The sequence below is a fragment of the Rhea pennata genome, chromosome 3 (genome assembly GCF_028389875.1).
Source record: "Rhea pennata isolate bPtePen1 chromosome 3, bPtePen1.pri, whole genome shotgun sequence".
In the NCBI taxonomy this organism is placed as follows: domain Eukaryota; kingdom Metazoa; phylum Chordata; class Aves; order Rheiformes; family Rheidae; genus Rhea; species Rhea pennata.
This window is the reverse complement of record NC_084665.1, coordinates 103,665,832-103,682,233: the sequence shown is the minus strand read 5'-3', so window position 1 is coordinate 103,682,233 and position 16,402 is coordinate 103,665,832. Positions and strand designations below refer to the sequence as shown.

Genomic DNA, 16,402 nt, shown 5'->3' with positions numbered 1-16,402 from the left:
CCTCAGCTTTAAAAATGCCTTTAGCTAGAAGTTTCTGAAGTAATTTTCAAGAATTAAAAAGGAACATAACACTTCTAATTTAACATCTATGAACATACTTTATAAAAACAATTTGTCTTGATTTGAGACTGAAAGTAACCATCTGTCTAAGCTTACAGCAAGGCAAGCACACAGGTGATCTGCACACAGAAAAGTATAAAACTGTTACAGATACAAACTTTTGTACCCAATTCTGAATGAAGTCTGCATCTCTTACTAGTTATTTTGGTGCATTTTAAGGAGTATGAAAAGCCATTATATTGCCTAGTTTCAAAAATACTGTAACATGGGGGAGGCAGGGAAGAACCTGGTTTGCTTTGGCTTTAAGGAGTTTTGATCCTTACAGAAGAGCTTTCTTATCAGGGAGCTAAAGACAAGGCCTTACGCTCTAGCATACCAGAATTTAATCTTACGAATGTCAGCATGCTTTGGAGTCGCACCCGTAATAATTGGCTGTCAGGCCCACCCTCACATGTCCTTACAGCAGTCAAGTTAGAGGAAGAAGAGACTAGCGTATGCGCAACACTACTACAAAGTAGGTTATGCAGTGGCAAAAGCCAAATTAAGTTGTGCTGGAAAGCGGTGCTTGGATTGGAGAGATACTACTGTATCTACTAACTGTATCAACTACTCCAAGCTTTTAAGTTCTAAAATGGATCCCTTGAACATTTAAGGTCAGAATCAAATAGGACCAAGATTTAAGCCAGGAAACATGCTCTAGTCCTTTGTTCCTAATGATTTAATACTTAACCAGAGAGCTGCAATTGCAGCTAGTCTTAACCCAACTGATAACTAGAAAATATTTACAAAATATTTATATGAATATGTAAATATTTAAATAAACTTAGTAAGTTAAATATTTATATGACTCTCAAAATAGAAAAAAAAATCACTGTCAGAAAAATCACTGTCCAAAAGTGTCAGACATACCAGATGCTCTCTTTTTTATTAACTTCAGGTAGTTTAGGATGGTGCACCTTGTGTCCACATCCACTTCCATATTTTCAAGATAAGAATTCAAAATTGGGATCAAACCAGGAAAGAATCCTTCCTGTACAAGAGAACATAGTCATCACAAAAAATGCTTTATCTAATTTTTGGGAGGGTGGAATGGAGGGAAAGGTTATGTGTCCAGAAGACAGAAGAGGCTATGACCTTCCCATTGATAATTGTATCAATGCTCATTAGGGCGTACTCTTCCGTGTCTGTGCCTGTGCCATTCTGTGCAGAGCCACATCCATCCACAACAGCATTTCCACCTTAGTGAGTGACAAAGGAAAAGGAAAAAGCAGTTAGAAGGCAAAAGGTGCACAAAACGGTGACAACAGTGTGTCAGATTGCTTGTTACAATACCTTTACAAATATCCTTCCTGAAGTAAAACATCCCCTGCCGGACAGCATCTCTTTTCTGGGCCACCTTCATGTTTTCGTCCACCTAATAAAGGAAAATTTTGCAAGACATTAGGATCTCCAAACCCTCACATTCTGGTCTCATTAGCTGGGACATCTACTATGTTTCTTACTATTCCACAACACAAGACCAAGCTCTGGGGATATTTTATTTTGTGGTTTTGTACAAGACCCGTGAAAAGGAATGACTTTCCATAAAATTAGGTCACTAGCAGAAAAGGTAACAGTATTACTAGTAGGCTGCTATGTTAGAACAGGCAATGCTAATCTTTAATTTTGAATAGAAACAGAAGAACAGCTCTGATTAACAGGTTGCATTCCATCTGGCAAATTTCCCTATGGACATCTAGATTCAATTTAAATGAGTACAGAACAAGAGAACTAGCATTTCTTTAACTATAGTCTGTTGTTTTCATTAACGAAAACATTGAAGTCTTTAGAAAAGTTACCATCACATTTAAAAAACTTTCAGAAATAATATTCCAGATAACATATTTGAACTAATAATTGGAATCATTATCTATCCCAAATCCAAACACCTATCAGGTAGTTAAATAAAATGAAATTGCTAGTAAAAAAAGTTCTAAACTTTAATATTCTCAAAAACTACACAGCAGTGTTACTAAGTTTCTGGATAGAAGATTTTGTCCATCATTTATTTTTCAGACATCTAGCTTTACCATTGCCTTAAGAAGAAAGGCCAAGATCTGCCGAATTCTTTGGTTGGCCTTTTAAGTGCAATGCAAAATCTTCATTTAATTTTTAACTTTCAAAGCTTCGTTTTCAAAAGTCCATTCTCACTCATTATGAAATATATTTATACAACAGGTTGTTTTGAAAGATTAAAAGCATTCTAGCTGTAGTACAACCATAGTTGATTAGACAGCAGAGATTATTCTGAGATTAGCCCTATAAATCCTTATCCTTTTAAGCAACAGAGGCAGGTTTACTGATGGTTGTGCAACTCTGTGCTGCATTGTGTGCCAAATTACTTTGCAGGCTCAAATACTTGATTTTTTTTTTTTATTCTGTTCAAGTTCCCTCTACACTCAATCTTTTTTTAGTCTTAACTAGTATTCGCTTAGCTAAAAATTTGCATTTTATTTATGGAAAACTCCACATGCACTGCATAAGTAAAATATTGATTAATATTAAATTGCTGTATTTTATGCTCATTTTCATAAAGTCTGAACTCTGTGACATCAGGAAGAGAATTCCTCCTTTTAGGTTTGGTATTATTTCAGTCTTTCCTTTCTTTTTCTTTTTTTTTCTTTTTTCTTTTTCTTTCTTTCTTTCTTTTTCTTTTTTTTTTTTTTTTAAGAGTTAATAGCAACTTCAGTATTTTTTTTTCAATTTCAATTAAAAGCACTAAGAAAAGCAGCAGGATACTATTGGTAAAGTGTAGGAGTATCAATTTAATTAATTTTTTTTTGGTGTCAGGTGTCAGGTCTCTGGAAGATGTGCAAGGACATTTCATCCAAAACAGTCCAACAACTGTGCTCACATGATTAATGAGAAAAATCATTTTGCACCGCTGGTCTGTTTAAATGCTAGTCACAGTTGTGACCAGTGTCAACAGCAGCTGTGTTTCCACCCAAATATCCTGAAACACTAAGTATGCTGAACTCCTCCTTTCCCCAAATAAAAGCAAAACAGAAAACAAGAACATGAAATACAGGCCACAGCCATATTAAAATAAATGCCCAAGTAAGTTTTTATCTTGACTGCCATAGGTTACTTTCCCCATCTGTTTCCCGTGGTGGAAACATGCCAGTTAAGAGTTTTGTGATAGTGAGATTTATCAACATTTTGGAAGTAGCTGGACATTGTTAAACACACAGAAATTCCTCACAACAAAAATCAGCAGTCAAGGCCTCAGAGAAGTATTTCAGTCAGTTTTCACTAAATAGGCTTGAAGCCACACGTTGAACAAGCTAAAAGTGAAATACTGAATGGCTGCTGCACACTGAAATGTAGCAAAAGAACCATAAAAAGACTTTGCAACTGAAGAGAAGATGATGGCTTAATGCATATATAAAAAAGGAGAATGAATGAAGTCTCTACAGAACTTTTTCATTTGGTAACTGTAATATGATTACTCCAAAGCTGTAAGTGTATTTATTTCTTCCCGCACATACAGAACTTGCACAAGAATAGTTGCCTAAAGTTTAACTTCTATTCTTTCACTAATGTAAGACAGCAAAATAAACTTACATAGAGAGTTAAAGTACCTTGTCACTGGTGCTGAACAATACAAATTACTGTAAATTACTATATTTTATTTACCATTGTCAGAATGCACACTGATTATTGTTGTAGGACAGATCTTTTCTACTGGATGTCATAAATATAGATTATACATGTCATAACAAAACCCTTGCTCTGAGAGAATGGATTCAATACAATGCCAAATCTATATATTTAAATATATTAATTAATAGGAGTAAGTGGAGAAAGGAAAAGAAGGCATTAACTTGTATTAGTTGTGAAGATGTGACTCTTTGAAAGAAATCAAATGTGCCTGGAAGACTGAAGTTTGGCATCCTAGAAAAAAGTTAATTCTGTAATTTATGTTACTTTTGATATAAAAGCTAAAATGGAGTGCCTAATAGGAACAAATATAATAGGTAGCCACATTCATATTGCCATCACTGAAATCCAAATTCCACTGCTTTTAGGAGGGAAAAAAAAAATCAAACTAAGACATTCTTGCTTTCACTAGATTTTTAACAAGGCCTGTAAAAATAAACAGTTTCTGAATAAGAGTCTATTGGACATTTTTAATGGAGACATGAAAGGTAAACAAGAAATAGCTAACCATTTATCAATAAGCTTAATTCCATTAAATAGTAGTTAAACATTTGTTTAGTATCATAGAGTTAGAATTGATTGTAAAGTCCAGAAGAAAACTGACTCAAAAACAGAAATTAGTATTCTGTTAAGTATACAGATATTAATTCCTAGCATGCAGAGGGTAAAAATGAAACTTGATACATCTACTTTGCATTTAGCTCCAACAAATGAGGTCTTTCACATCTACCTTGGACAAAGGAATGAGGAAATCCAGTTTATATGAGAGAATCACTCTGGTGAGCAACACCACAAATACAACATAAGCAGAGTTTTCAAAGTCTGTTAACTGGACCTAGACATGAAAAGATTAGAGATAAAATTACTTCAGTTGGAATATGCCAATAGATAGCTATCTGGAAGAGCTTGAAACAGACTCAAATGTTCATGCAGATACTTGTAATAACGTATTCACAAATGTTCTACTAGCAGAGACAGCGATGTGCGTGCTGGAATCATGAACATTGACTTCAAATGCACACTTCAGCGCACACGCTTCAACAGCCTCAACCCTTTAATCCAATGCCAAAACATGAGTTTTAAAGGCTATCTAATAACCTGCACTTTCAGGCTCTCTGAGCATAATAGCTCTTAAATTTCCACTTTAAAAGGATTGAATTTAGCTCACAAATAGACAACTCTAAAATATAAGCACTTGTGGAAAACAAAACAAAGGAATTGTTCAGTACCAACAAAAGTCCTGAAGAAGTAAGGTTCCCAGGAACTAAACACACTTTGTTTGCAATTGCTTTAATATAAGCCTGATTCCTCTCCTCATCACCTCAATTCCATTAGCGTGCTTTTACTATGCTACAGTAGATTCAGCAGTCAGTTACATTCCCAGTCCTTGTTTGATTAAACACTGCTGTCCACTCCACTTACATCTAGCAATTCAGAGGGGAGAAAACACAGTATAAGTAATATGAGTTTGATACTGGATGGCAGAATGCCTGGTGTTTTTTCACTTTTAAGTAAATGTGCTTTTGTGCATATTGACTCCTTCCTTACCTCCATAGGCCTGAATTCTACTCGCCATCCAATATCTGAATTTGGAGGAGGTGGTTTAAATCTCATTGTCTGCCAGTTTGTAGACTGAATGTTCTGCAAAGCACATGAAATAATCTGTCAGTCAAAATATGCATCATTCTATAACACAAGCAAGGAAAAAACAAACAGATGACTACAGTCTTACTAGTTTCCCCAAGAGCAGCCCAACAAATTACAGAGAAGTACTTCCAAACAAAGTGCCATGACTTCCTAAAAGCCATGATGTAGCCACCCATCCTAGGGTATGACAAATACATCATACTTACTTGTATGATATGGTTTGAGGATTACATACAAGATACTTGGAGGCAGAGATTAACTGACCTTCTAATAAAGTGTGGATGCATCCAAAACTAGAAATACTTATCATCATAGTTATTCTTTCATAAATCTGTATAAGAGATGCACTTTTATATAAACACATCATGCAAAACAGCTTTTAGTAAGCCAAATTTTGATAACAATCATCTACATAGCTATAGTTTGGGCTCTACTTTACTGGGTTTAAAGTATGAGCCCCTACTGTCTCCAAAATAAAGTATAAAACAGTTTAGGAATATACAGAAATAAACATGCTTATAACTGAAAAAAAAAAAATCACACTCCAAAGAACTAATTACAGTAAGTGAAAAATACAGGCAGAGAACAATGTTATTAGATAATACACGATCCTCCAATAGAGTAGTACAATGAAGAATAAGCAATTTTAAGTATGTATGTATTAAATTCCTCTTAACCAAACATAACCTCAAAATGATCAGATTCATTCGCATCATCTAGATGTATTTTCTCCTCAAACAAAGTCAATGGGTCTCGAATGAACAGGTGTGCAATATGCTGTGCCAAAAGGTGATCAATACCTACAGGATGAAAATTCAGAGAAACTGGTCAGCGATCACATGGCTGGCTTTAGGAAATGATATGTGTTACAAGAACCAAGACTGAAAACATCCAATTGTGCAAGGCTACCTCAACCCGCCACATTCGGTTAATGTTTCAATGATGACTTTAAGAGGGAAGGAAACGATTAAAGAGAAAAGAGAACGTGTTCTTGTTTGGAAGCAGCTGAACACTGGTCTAATTGCCATTCCTCCTGATTTCTTGTGCACCTGTGTGTCATGGTTCCTAAGACAGCTCTGCTCTCTCCACAAAGATAAAACATGAATTCATCAAACACTGAGCTTCAAGGTGGAAGTAGGGGTACAGTCTCCATTATAAATCACTATTTTTACTCTCAGGTCCAGACTACACAGATAATCTTCTGTGTGAACTTCTGCGTGACTCCTGAGCAGAAGTCACTCTCAGGGATGCACAATGACTGAAACAAACAAAAACTAAAACTTAAACCAAAATATTCCCACACGCTGCAAGCGGTACTCTAAACCTGCTCATAACAAGGCAAACACTTACCTTCCTTTATCAGGTGCTCGTAGATATCTTTGTCTATTGTCAAATCAATGTCATTGTATTTCTCACCACATTCAGATAGATAACTGTCTATGGAATCATATCTGGATTTACTGATTCTATAATGGTTGTTCTTCAGTGGCTATATAATTTAAGAATACAATATTTTAACAGCTTGTTAACAATGTTACCCAACTTTCGCTCACTAACGACACTTATCTGAGAATTATTACCCTGTTTAACTACAGCTTCAAAGTTTTTCAACTGATATTGAGTCTTCGAAAAAAAAAATCAAAGTAAGTCCAGATGTACAGACACATAAATGTGCAAGAAAGATCCTACTAGCACGAGTCTTAAATAAGCTTGATGGAAAGTCATCCTGAAATTGACTATTTTGCTCATAGAAACGTATTTGAATGTCAAATATAGCCAATATATTTTGAAGCATGGACTACTTCTCCAAAAATGGAAACATTTTCCTGATGCATCACAACATCTCAAAATAAACCTAAGTATCTGGAAAATACTCTTATACCTACAACACATACCAATACACATATGAATACCAATACAGTTCAATTATGCACACATTATTAGAGATGCTCTTAAACTGAGTATTTCAAGAATTACTTCAAGTAGGGGTTTTAAAAATAATTTTATTTAATAATGTAGATGCCTTGGATGTCAATTCCTGCTTAGAGATATTTCTTAATTTCAAGTTCTTATTACTGGCTCCTTTCATGTAGTTACAGTTTATGCTAGAACTTTACTCAGCGTTACCTGCCATTTAATACAAAGCAACTTTTGCCTTTTGCGCTCAAAACACAGAATGCATAGAATTTCATCATAGATAGGCTTTTTCAGCAAGTTATAGAAGAGACAAGGCAAAGTTTTATTGGAATTCCATATTGAACTAAAACACGTATTTGCTACTGTTAAGTTGTACAACCAAGGAGAATGTTCACACCTTCTCTCCTATGAGGCATTTACCACAAAGAATGCAAATTCCCTCTTTAGGGATTCTGATGACTATATACAGAATTTAACACTAAAGAAAGTTTAAGTTTTCCGTCTCAACAAAATAGAAGCCTACTGCATAACATTACTTACCTCTAGCCCTCTCTCTTCTCGTGTTCGATCATCTACAGATGCAGAGATTACACCCCAGCGACAATCTATATCAGACACATAGCCTCTGTAAAATGGAGATGCAGCACTCAACGCCATCTAAAACAAAACAGAACCTGATATGAAAACAAAGGACAAACCAAGAAACCACAAGTAGTATCTTAATCTCACAAGAAATGGAAACTTGTTGGTCCAAAATTAACTGAAGAATGCATACTTCAGTTTAGCATACAGACAAAGTCTGTAACTTCACAAATCTCTCAAAAAGCTATCTCCAGAAGTAGGTACGTACAATGGATAGTGTTATTTAAGTGGCACCTGACATTCTCCTAATTTATTATGCCTACAGGTCAGCATTTTAGGAACAAAGAGTTGATACATACAGAAGTAATTTCATGATGAAGCATTAAGTATTCTGCTTGCACAGCTTCAAACTCAAAAAAGTTTACTTGGCCACCATTTTCATTGGTTTAGTGTATTGGCCAGGCACCTTATTAACAGAGCTGGAACAAATCTCACTCAAAGCTAGAGCTCAACATGTAAAATGGACTAATACTTTACTGTGTAATATCTGTTTCTAGATGCTCTCAAAAAGGACAGATATAAGCCACTTAAGTTGAAAATTTCCACAATATCAAACTGGAGTTGAAAATATAAAAATTCTTTAAGGAATGAATGCATTTGTAGAGGTGTTTGACATAAGTCTTGTGCATGTGGGAAGCAGGAAAGAGGATGAGAAACAGGCACCTTTTTCTTGGTGGTATCATGTATGTTTTTGGAAGATTTTATGCACATTCCCTAGAATGATTCCCATAGAACATTACTTGGTGACAGTTCAGGTGCATGAAACCTCTTTGGAATAGTAAGTTTTACTAAGTGTCACGTGACAGTGCAGTAAGGGACACTGATACTTTTCCTGAAATACTATATTTCTCACTAGCATCTAGGCTTTTCCTCATACAGATCTTATTTTTTACATTTAGGAGCTTTTGCACGTTAAATAGTCCCTGTGACAGAACTGCATTACTTACCACAATTGGACAGATTGTGGCTAGCTGATCGTAGAGGTATCTTGCTTCAGAAATGCTGCAGGCCTGGAATGTTACCTGTTGAAAGAAGTACAATTGCTACAGTAGTTTTTATAGTCATAGCGCAAACTCAGTCTTGCTGGAATTTGAGCTTCTACTAGAATCAATAATACCATAAAAAGATCCTAATATCAAAAATTGTAAATATCTTTTTATGATTCTTGGACAAACTTTTGCTCCATCTATCAGCAGCATTTACATCATAAGCTTCCTTCCCCATCGTTTCTGTGTTCATTAAAACATTTCAGACCGCAGTATTTCGGCTGTGACATTAAATATACAAACATTTGCCAGAATGAAAGAAAAGAGTTAACATCTACAATACATACATGACTTGTTAATGCAACTTCAGGAAGAACGCCAGGAACCAAATCCCTTAAAACAAATCAGAAGCTATTGTAGATGCAATGTTTGTTTTACATGACAGTTAATCCTGTTTTATAAAATTGCCATAATTTCAAGATGTCTTTGTTTGATCCTGCAAAATTGAGAAAAATAGCTTTGTGTCTACTCTAACTTCATTAAAAATAATAAAAATCCAATTTTGCCTGTATTAGGGGTCAGGACACAGAGATGGAAATGAAGTATAACGCTAAGAAATTACTATTAATATGGTGTGAAATATATAGGTTCTTCTCAAACCTTTACCTAGCACTGAAGCCCTTCCCATCCTCCAACAAAACTAAACCTAACCTAAACCTCCTGAGCTTAGTGAGACACACTTCTTTCTTTCCTTTTTCCAATCTCTAGGCAACATTCCTCAAAACATCAAAAATAAGAAAAAAGTGTGAGAGGCAAGAAAAATATTTCTTCGTCTATCTTTCACTTGGCTATTGGAAAACATCTACTTTAAAAACACCCCAACTATAATTCCCTTGCAGAGAAGTTTAATTTTGGATTTCCAGAACTAAGGAGACTCTCAAGGTGGGGGTACAGTACCACACCCTTCTTCTGACATAGGTATATACTCCTCCCCTTCCCCTTTATGTTTATCCCAAATCGTATTAAATCTGGGATTTGACTCAGTCACCTTTTAAGCCAAACATCCCGTTAGTGAAAAAGGTACGGCAGTCTTCCCCAGAAGAGTGCTACAAGCCCCACAAGGACTGCAGAAAGCAGCACGCAGGAGCACGATGCTCAGTAGACATACAGACACAGAGCCTTGGAAAGGGCAGGAGTACCCTTTCTGCCTACCCTAGGAGTACCCTAGGTCTGCCTAGCTAACTGCAGAGACAGAGTCTTCCATCCTATCTGCTGCTCTGGCAAGAACTACACTATAATTGCAGACAATCCCAAATAAACTGAGGAGTTATTATTTTGGACCTTGAAAATATCTCAAAAATATATTTCATTAAGTTATAATCTTGGGGCATGGGGAGGGGGAAAGCAGCTTTATGGGAAATCGGCAGAGTATACATGCTTTCTTCTTCAGTTATCAAGGATTAACCATTGCACATAACCACATAAGCAGTGGCTTACAGCATCTACAAGCTTTATTTTCATTTTCTCTTTGACAATAATAAGATTGCTGAATTTGATCACTGATTATGAGGATGGCAAATATTTACATGGTATTCCCTATATAGGAATTTTATATAATTTTAGGCAAGTTCATATGAGAACTGAAAGGTAAGGCTGTATTTCTTTTGTTGGTCTTAAATAAGGAACAGCAATGGTGAGAAATAGGCCCTATCAAAATTAATATTGCATAAAAACTTGCAGTACTGTATACACCCTGCTACTTTATCAGATTCTCCCTAGTTTGCCCTTAGTGAAGAGAAATCTCCTGTAGTTGCTCAAGAACATTTTGTTTATTCAGCTTTTTTAGTTTCTTAATCTCAAAGGGAAGTGTTTCAAATGGGGATTATTTTTACCAATGTTGTGAAACAAGAAGAGCTTGGAGAATTGCTTTTAATTCACTAGAGACTTAACACACTAGCCTCTTCTTAGTTCTGCTTCCAAGAGAGCAGTGGCAACAGACAGATGTTATCAGCAATCCAAATACATTGCTACTACCTAAGCCATCAGCCCCTAGCATCAGATTGCTATAACAAAGAAGCCTTTAAAACAAAGATTTTAGAAGAATTAAAGCACTCCCAAAACACAAAACTTAGATTTAAAATTAGGATACTGCAGGATACTAGTAACTCAGGCAAAGAAATGAGAACCATATGAGGAGAGCATGCATTAAAAGGACAAAAACAACATCCTCAAAATGCCTCCCTGCTCACACTAACAGAGAACAGCTACCCACATGGATGTGGTAGGTTCATGGGGCAAGTACTAAGAAGAAAGCCTCTTAATAGCTTGTTAATAATATCAAAGGATAAGGAATTTTATACAGGAGTTACTGCTGTTTGTAAAGAATATAAAATTACATTGAAGGAAAAAATAGGGTTTTTTTAAAAAAATGACACACAAATTTAAGATGTTCCAATTTAAGATGACTTGCTATTACTTGCTTTGAAGCATAGGAAAGGGTTAAACACAAACACACGCACACACACACTCACCCCACTCCAAACAAAACCACCAGACTCCTATGAGACAGTTCAGCTCCCATTTCCACAATGCCCTTCAGTTACAGACCAAAGCAAGGTAACAGTGATCTTCTGTCCTGATCTTTCACTCTTGAAAAACATTGGAGTGCAAAGGGAGGGTGCTTGGTCAAATGAATGGGACTTGACCAGTTCAGTGATCAAGTAAACTCTTTTGGCAAGGCATGAAAGCATATTACAAAGCTAGTAGAAGAGAAACAGAGTGCAAACAAACAAACTGGGATTTTAAGAATACATTATCATATGCAAGATAAAGTTGGTTGTTTTTTCTCCTTTTCTCTGCTTTGAAAATTCATCATCAACTAAATTAAGCTAGAGAGATTAGAGAAAAGGCAAGTCTTAAAAGGGCACAGTTTAAGGCAGACAACATTCTGTTACACCTTGAAAGCAGATGCATTTTTACCTGAAGACAGCAGTTTCCCATTCCAAAACCCATAGCATCCATATATATGTAGTCGGGTTTAGCTGCTCTTGCTGCTTCTCCATCATCATTAGGAAAGGTTTCTATAAATGGTGATGGCGTGTTCTTATCTTTAAATACTGTGTGGAAAACACAAGTACTCAGTAACCAGGGTATCAGATTGAACAATTATTTTGAAAAAAAGGAAAAAAAAAAAACTTACTTGGTACATTTATCACAACCTTCTCTCCTCTTCGGTGCCGAATATTTCTAGTCAGTGTACTAAAACAAAAAGACTTTGCTGAAACATTTTCACATTTAGTTTCTCAGTAATTTTCAGAATTTCAGGATGTCAACTTATCTCATTAATTTTCAACATTTTCCTTCAGGACCCTTCTCTCCTTAGTTTACAATAGACTATAACAAATACAACACTGATTTTTTGTTCAGTAAAGTCAGTCCTATTTTGAGGGACTTCACTGTACTATGCTGGTAGAACTCCTAGAACTAAAAGGCTGTAGACTTGGAGAAAGCTGCAAGTGAAAAAGCATGCTTAGTTTTCAAAATAGAGTAATTTTTGGCTCTCTCAAATCTTATTTTATAATCGAAAAATCTTCTAGAACTACACATGTAGTGTGATACCAGGCCCCATTCCAGGGTAACTACAATAAGTTTAATACTGTGCTATTTCCAGGATAAAATGTGTTGTGACATCCCTAAATGAAAGCTGTTTTAGCTCTGGTAAAAGTGCTTAACTATGGGGTTTCAAACTGAAACCAATTTTGCAATAGCAAAACCAGTAGCACTAGCCTCATAATGGCATGGTCTCCTACATAATGTTACTTAAACTTTACTTAAAATCACTTTGACATGTCATCACAGACCTCTCCATTTCCTTAGGATATGTACAGCAAATAGCCATGTAAATCTCTTATTAATCTCTTATTATATGCATATCTGCCACTCCTTAGATATTTACACAAATAAAAATATTCAGTTTCTCCTTCCCACTCCCCAAATACTCTTACCTAAATCTAGGATGTTTATTGATGGCTTCATCTGGAAAAAATAAGGACTTTGAAGCTCCGCCTTCTACTGGTGTTGGCTCACATTGTGGCACTGTAAATCCAGGACACCCTAACCTGTATCACACAATTATGTGAGTCCAAGTCACAAAGCCAACAGATTGTGATTTTAAAGCTAACAGATAAATCTGATTAGAATTCTAGTAGATAAAAGGATAAAATTTTTTTTTAAAGGCTTGTATTTACTGATTATCTCCGAGGTGCTTTTCAACACACTTATTTAAGTATCTGGAATTGCCAGAAAGCAGCCTTAAGACAGTTGCCATTGAACAGTCAGTGCTTGCTAATAACTATGGTGGTCAGAAGAGAGCTTTTTGACTGTTTTGTTTGTTTGTTTGTTTTAAAAAAATCCATCCACCAGTGGATGCTAAACATTGACCTTTTAAGAGCCTGAAGCAGGGAACTTGAGTATTGTGCACAGGATGCACACACACATTAGTACACTAGTACTTGTGTTAATACTGACATGCAGCACCATTCCGTGCCTTAAATTGTTTCTCTAGAGTGTACTGGTTAACATCGATTCCTGAAGTAATTCACTAGTTCCACTCCTAGCAATCTACCTCTGTTAAAAAGACATATCTAATCTGCTCCACAAGAATTAAGTCACTTCAAGTATTACACATGTCCAAGTGTCACGACAGTTTGCAATTTTGTAACTTTGGAAAAAACAAACAAACAAACAAACAAACTTTTCCTCACTTATTAAATTTGTCCCACTTACAGGAAAGTTTCAACTAGTGGACACAAAATGCAGAGAGGTGTGCAAGTAAACCAAAATAAAACTCTTCCCTTTGGAAGCTCTGTTGCAAGTTCAAGTCACTGGAAACCACATTAAGTAGGTTTGCAGCCCAACTGAGACAAAGGAGTATTAGAGAAAATGGAAATAAAGTTGCAAAAGACAAATTTCTCCATCCTACACAGTATATAGGACAAAGACTGCACTATCTAGAGAGGCCACAATATTTTTTTCTTTTTTTTTTTTAAGTTAGCTAATAGATACAAACAAGTCACTTGAGACACCAGGACACACAATCTCATTTCTGAAAATACTAAACATATATTTCACTATTAGTTTCCTCTTTCTGACTTAAATAGAAATGTTGTCTTCTTAGTTAGAAATGCTGTCCCACTAGCTTTATTGCTTACATAATAAGCCACAAATATGCTGTTTAACTATGCAAAGTTCACTACTGCAGTTTTTAAGAAAACATTGTTTGCTGGTTCTGTGACAAGGATTCACAACTTTAATTAGAGATACCCATTTAACTTCCAAGTAGGATAATGATTTGCCATGACATCTTAGGTAAATCCTACGCGTTTGGCACTTCAGCCAGCAAAAAAAAAAAAAAAACAAGCACATCAGTGCTTACTGTATTTTTAATATTCAGGCATTCTGGAGGTCATTTATTTTACATTAAATTTAGTTATTTTAATTCGAATAAGCCCACTCTTCATCAGCACTCTATCAAGTTTTTTTGTTGTTGTTGTTCTTTTAAATGGATAGGTTTTTTTTTTTAATCTATAGGTCACTATAGAGATGACTTAACAATTAAAAAAAAAATCCTCCAAAATGTAATTTAGCAAGGTTTCAGTCAAACCAACAGAAACTTGAAAGTCAAGATGAATGGTAAAAGGCTATTTAATTTCTCATTCCTGCCTAGGGAGGAAGAAGCCATACTTAGGATGATTCTTAAGTCATAAAAAAGCTTGTACATTTTATCATTTACCAACTTTCACTGTACCAAGTCCCATGCATCGCCTTCTACAACCATGTAAAAGGCATTTACCTGTATCTGTAACATGGTAACAACCCTCCTCCTTATTCATTAAGTACAAGTCTGAGTCTGAAATCTATGTATACAAAATTTATTAACATACAACCATTTTGTAAAGTTGCGGAGCAAAAAAAAAAACACAGTTTTGTAATATATTTAGAGCTTATTATATTGCTTTATGTAAGCTCTTATTAGGATAGAGAACTGGTACAGTTCACATTAGGAAAGAACACACTTTGTCAGTGTTCTTAAAGAAGTATTCATGGGGCATAACTCAGGCATTTTGGTTCAAGAGCATGAATTTCACTCTTAAAATTCATTTCACATTTTGTATCATATTTGCTGTGAGCAAGAATTTAGAGCCGTTGCATTCTGTACTATACCAGAAACCAGCCAACGACACCAACTGAACTGAAACAGCTTCTGTTTCCACTGTGGAACAATTTCTTATTATTTTAAGCATAACTATCCTCATTCATTTGACTGGTCAAGTTAGTAACAATGAACATACTAAATTCCTGCTTAGAATTACGTTTGAAAGGAAGGCCACAGGGTATAGTTTCTCCCAGGCAATGAAATATATGCTCAATTTCATCATTTCTTCAAGAGTCTTTTTACAACAACAACAAGAGGAAAATGATCTTTTGTCAGGATGCTACAAGCTTAGCAAAGGTGCCCCTTTCTAGATTCAATAAATACAGGATTACAGAGGTGGGAGGTTTTCATTTTGTAAAGATAATCACAATCCCTTTCTACTGTGTGCTCGAAGTCACCAAGAAAAGTATGTGTGAACTTTAGGGAATAACTAGTGTTAAAAATTAGATCAGGTTAGTCACATTTTACAAAGCTGCTATTTATAAAAATCAAAACCTAGAAAATAGATAAAGAAAGACTTTTTATATATGACTTGCCATGTCAATTCATGATTATGGTCTACTCTACGATATTTTATTTTCGTTATTTAAGACATTTAATACAAAATCATAATAGATTAAAAGTAACCTACAGAAGCGAAAGATACCAATTCATTTCTCTCTCATCAGGACAAAAATACTTAGAAAACAAGAAATTTAAGTTAAATTAACTGAATTGTATTTTGCTCAGTTTCACTGTACAGTATAACTATACAGTATTAAGAAGAGAAGTGTAAATATTCACCACTACAGAGCTTTACATATCTCAAGCAAACAACAATCTAACCTTGGAAACGATGTCACAGTGCAAACAGCCTCATTTTCTTTAAGTACAGAAGCAGCTTCTTGCCTTCTTTTCCTCATGTTGTCCTGCACGGTATTAAATTCAGACATGGTTCCCCCATACGGCTGTCCAGGTGTCCCTTCAATCATATAGCTTCCATATTCTGGTCGCCAGAGTGTTGGGTGACTTAAATAAAAGAATAGTTTAAGTATTTATACAACATCAAAAGAGATGATTTATTAGCATGAATTTCAGAAAACTACGCAACATGCTATTTATTACATCTATTAACGATACAATGTTAATATAATTAACAATATAATGTTAATATAATTAATGTTATACAGTTATATCAATTATATATTATATTAGTTATTATTAATGATTATTTTGCAGAATTAGACCTTCTAATGGA

General features: G+C 35.2%; 1 protein-coding gene across 2 annotated transcripts in view; it reads right to left on the bottom strand.

The window, feature by feature from the left end:
* Positions 1-16,402, bottom strand: part of GCLC (glutamate-cysteine ligase catalytic subunit) — a 37,124-nt gene that overhangs the window by 4,456 nt on the left and 16,266 nt on the right. For both annotated transcript variants that reach the window (XM_062572925.1, XM_062572926.1), the window contains exons 3-15: positions 15,991-16,173; positions 12,956-13,069; positions 12,151-12,209; positions 11,931-12,067; positions 8,913-8,987; positions 7,864-7,980; positions 6,757-6,895; positions 6,094-6,206; positions 5,308-5,400; positions 4,490-4,594; positions 1,393-1,474; positions 1,195-1,298; positions 970-1,090 (exon numbers count right to left, since the gene is read on the bottom strand). In XM_062572925.1, the coding sequence (XP_062428909.1) occupies positions 970-1,090; positions 1,195-1,298; positions 1,393-1,474; positions 4,490-4,594; positions 5,308-5,400; positions 6,094-6,206; positions 6,757-6,895; positions 7,864-7,980; positions 8,913-8,987; positions 11,931-12,067; positions 12,151-12,209; positions 12,956-13,069; positions 15,991-16,173 (1,442 nt within the window). The remainder of the gene's footprint in view (positions 1-969; positions 1,091-1,194; positions 1,299-1,392; positions 1,475-4,489; positions 4,595-5,307; positions 5,401-6,093; positions 6,207-6,756; positions 6,896-7,863; positions 7,981-8,912; positions 8,988-11,930; positions 12,068-12,150; positions 12,210-12,955; positions 13,070-15,990; positions 16,174-16,402) is intronic.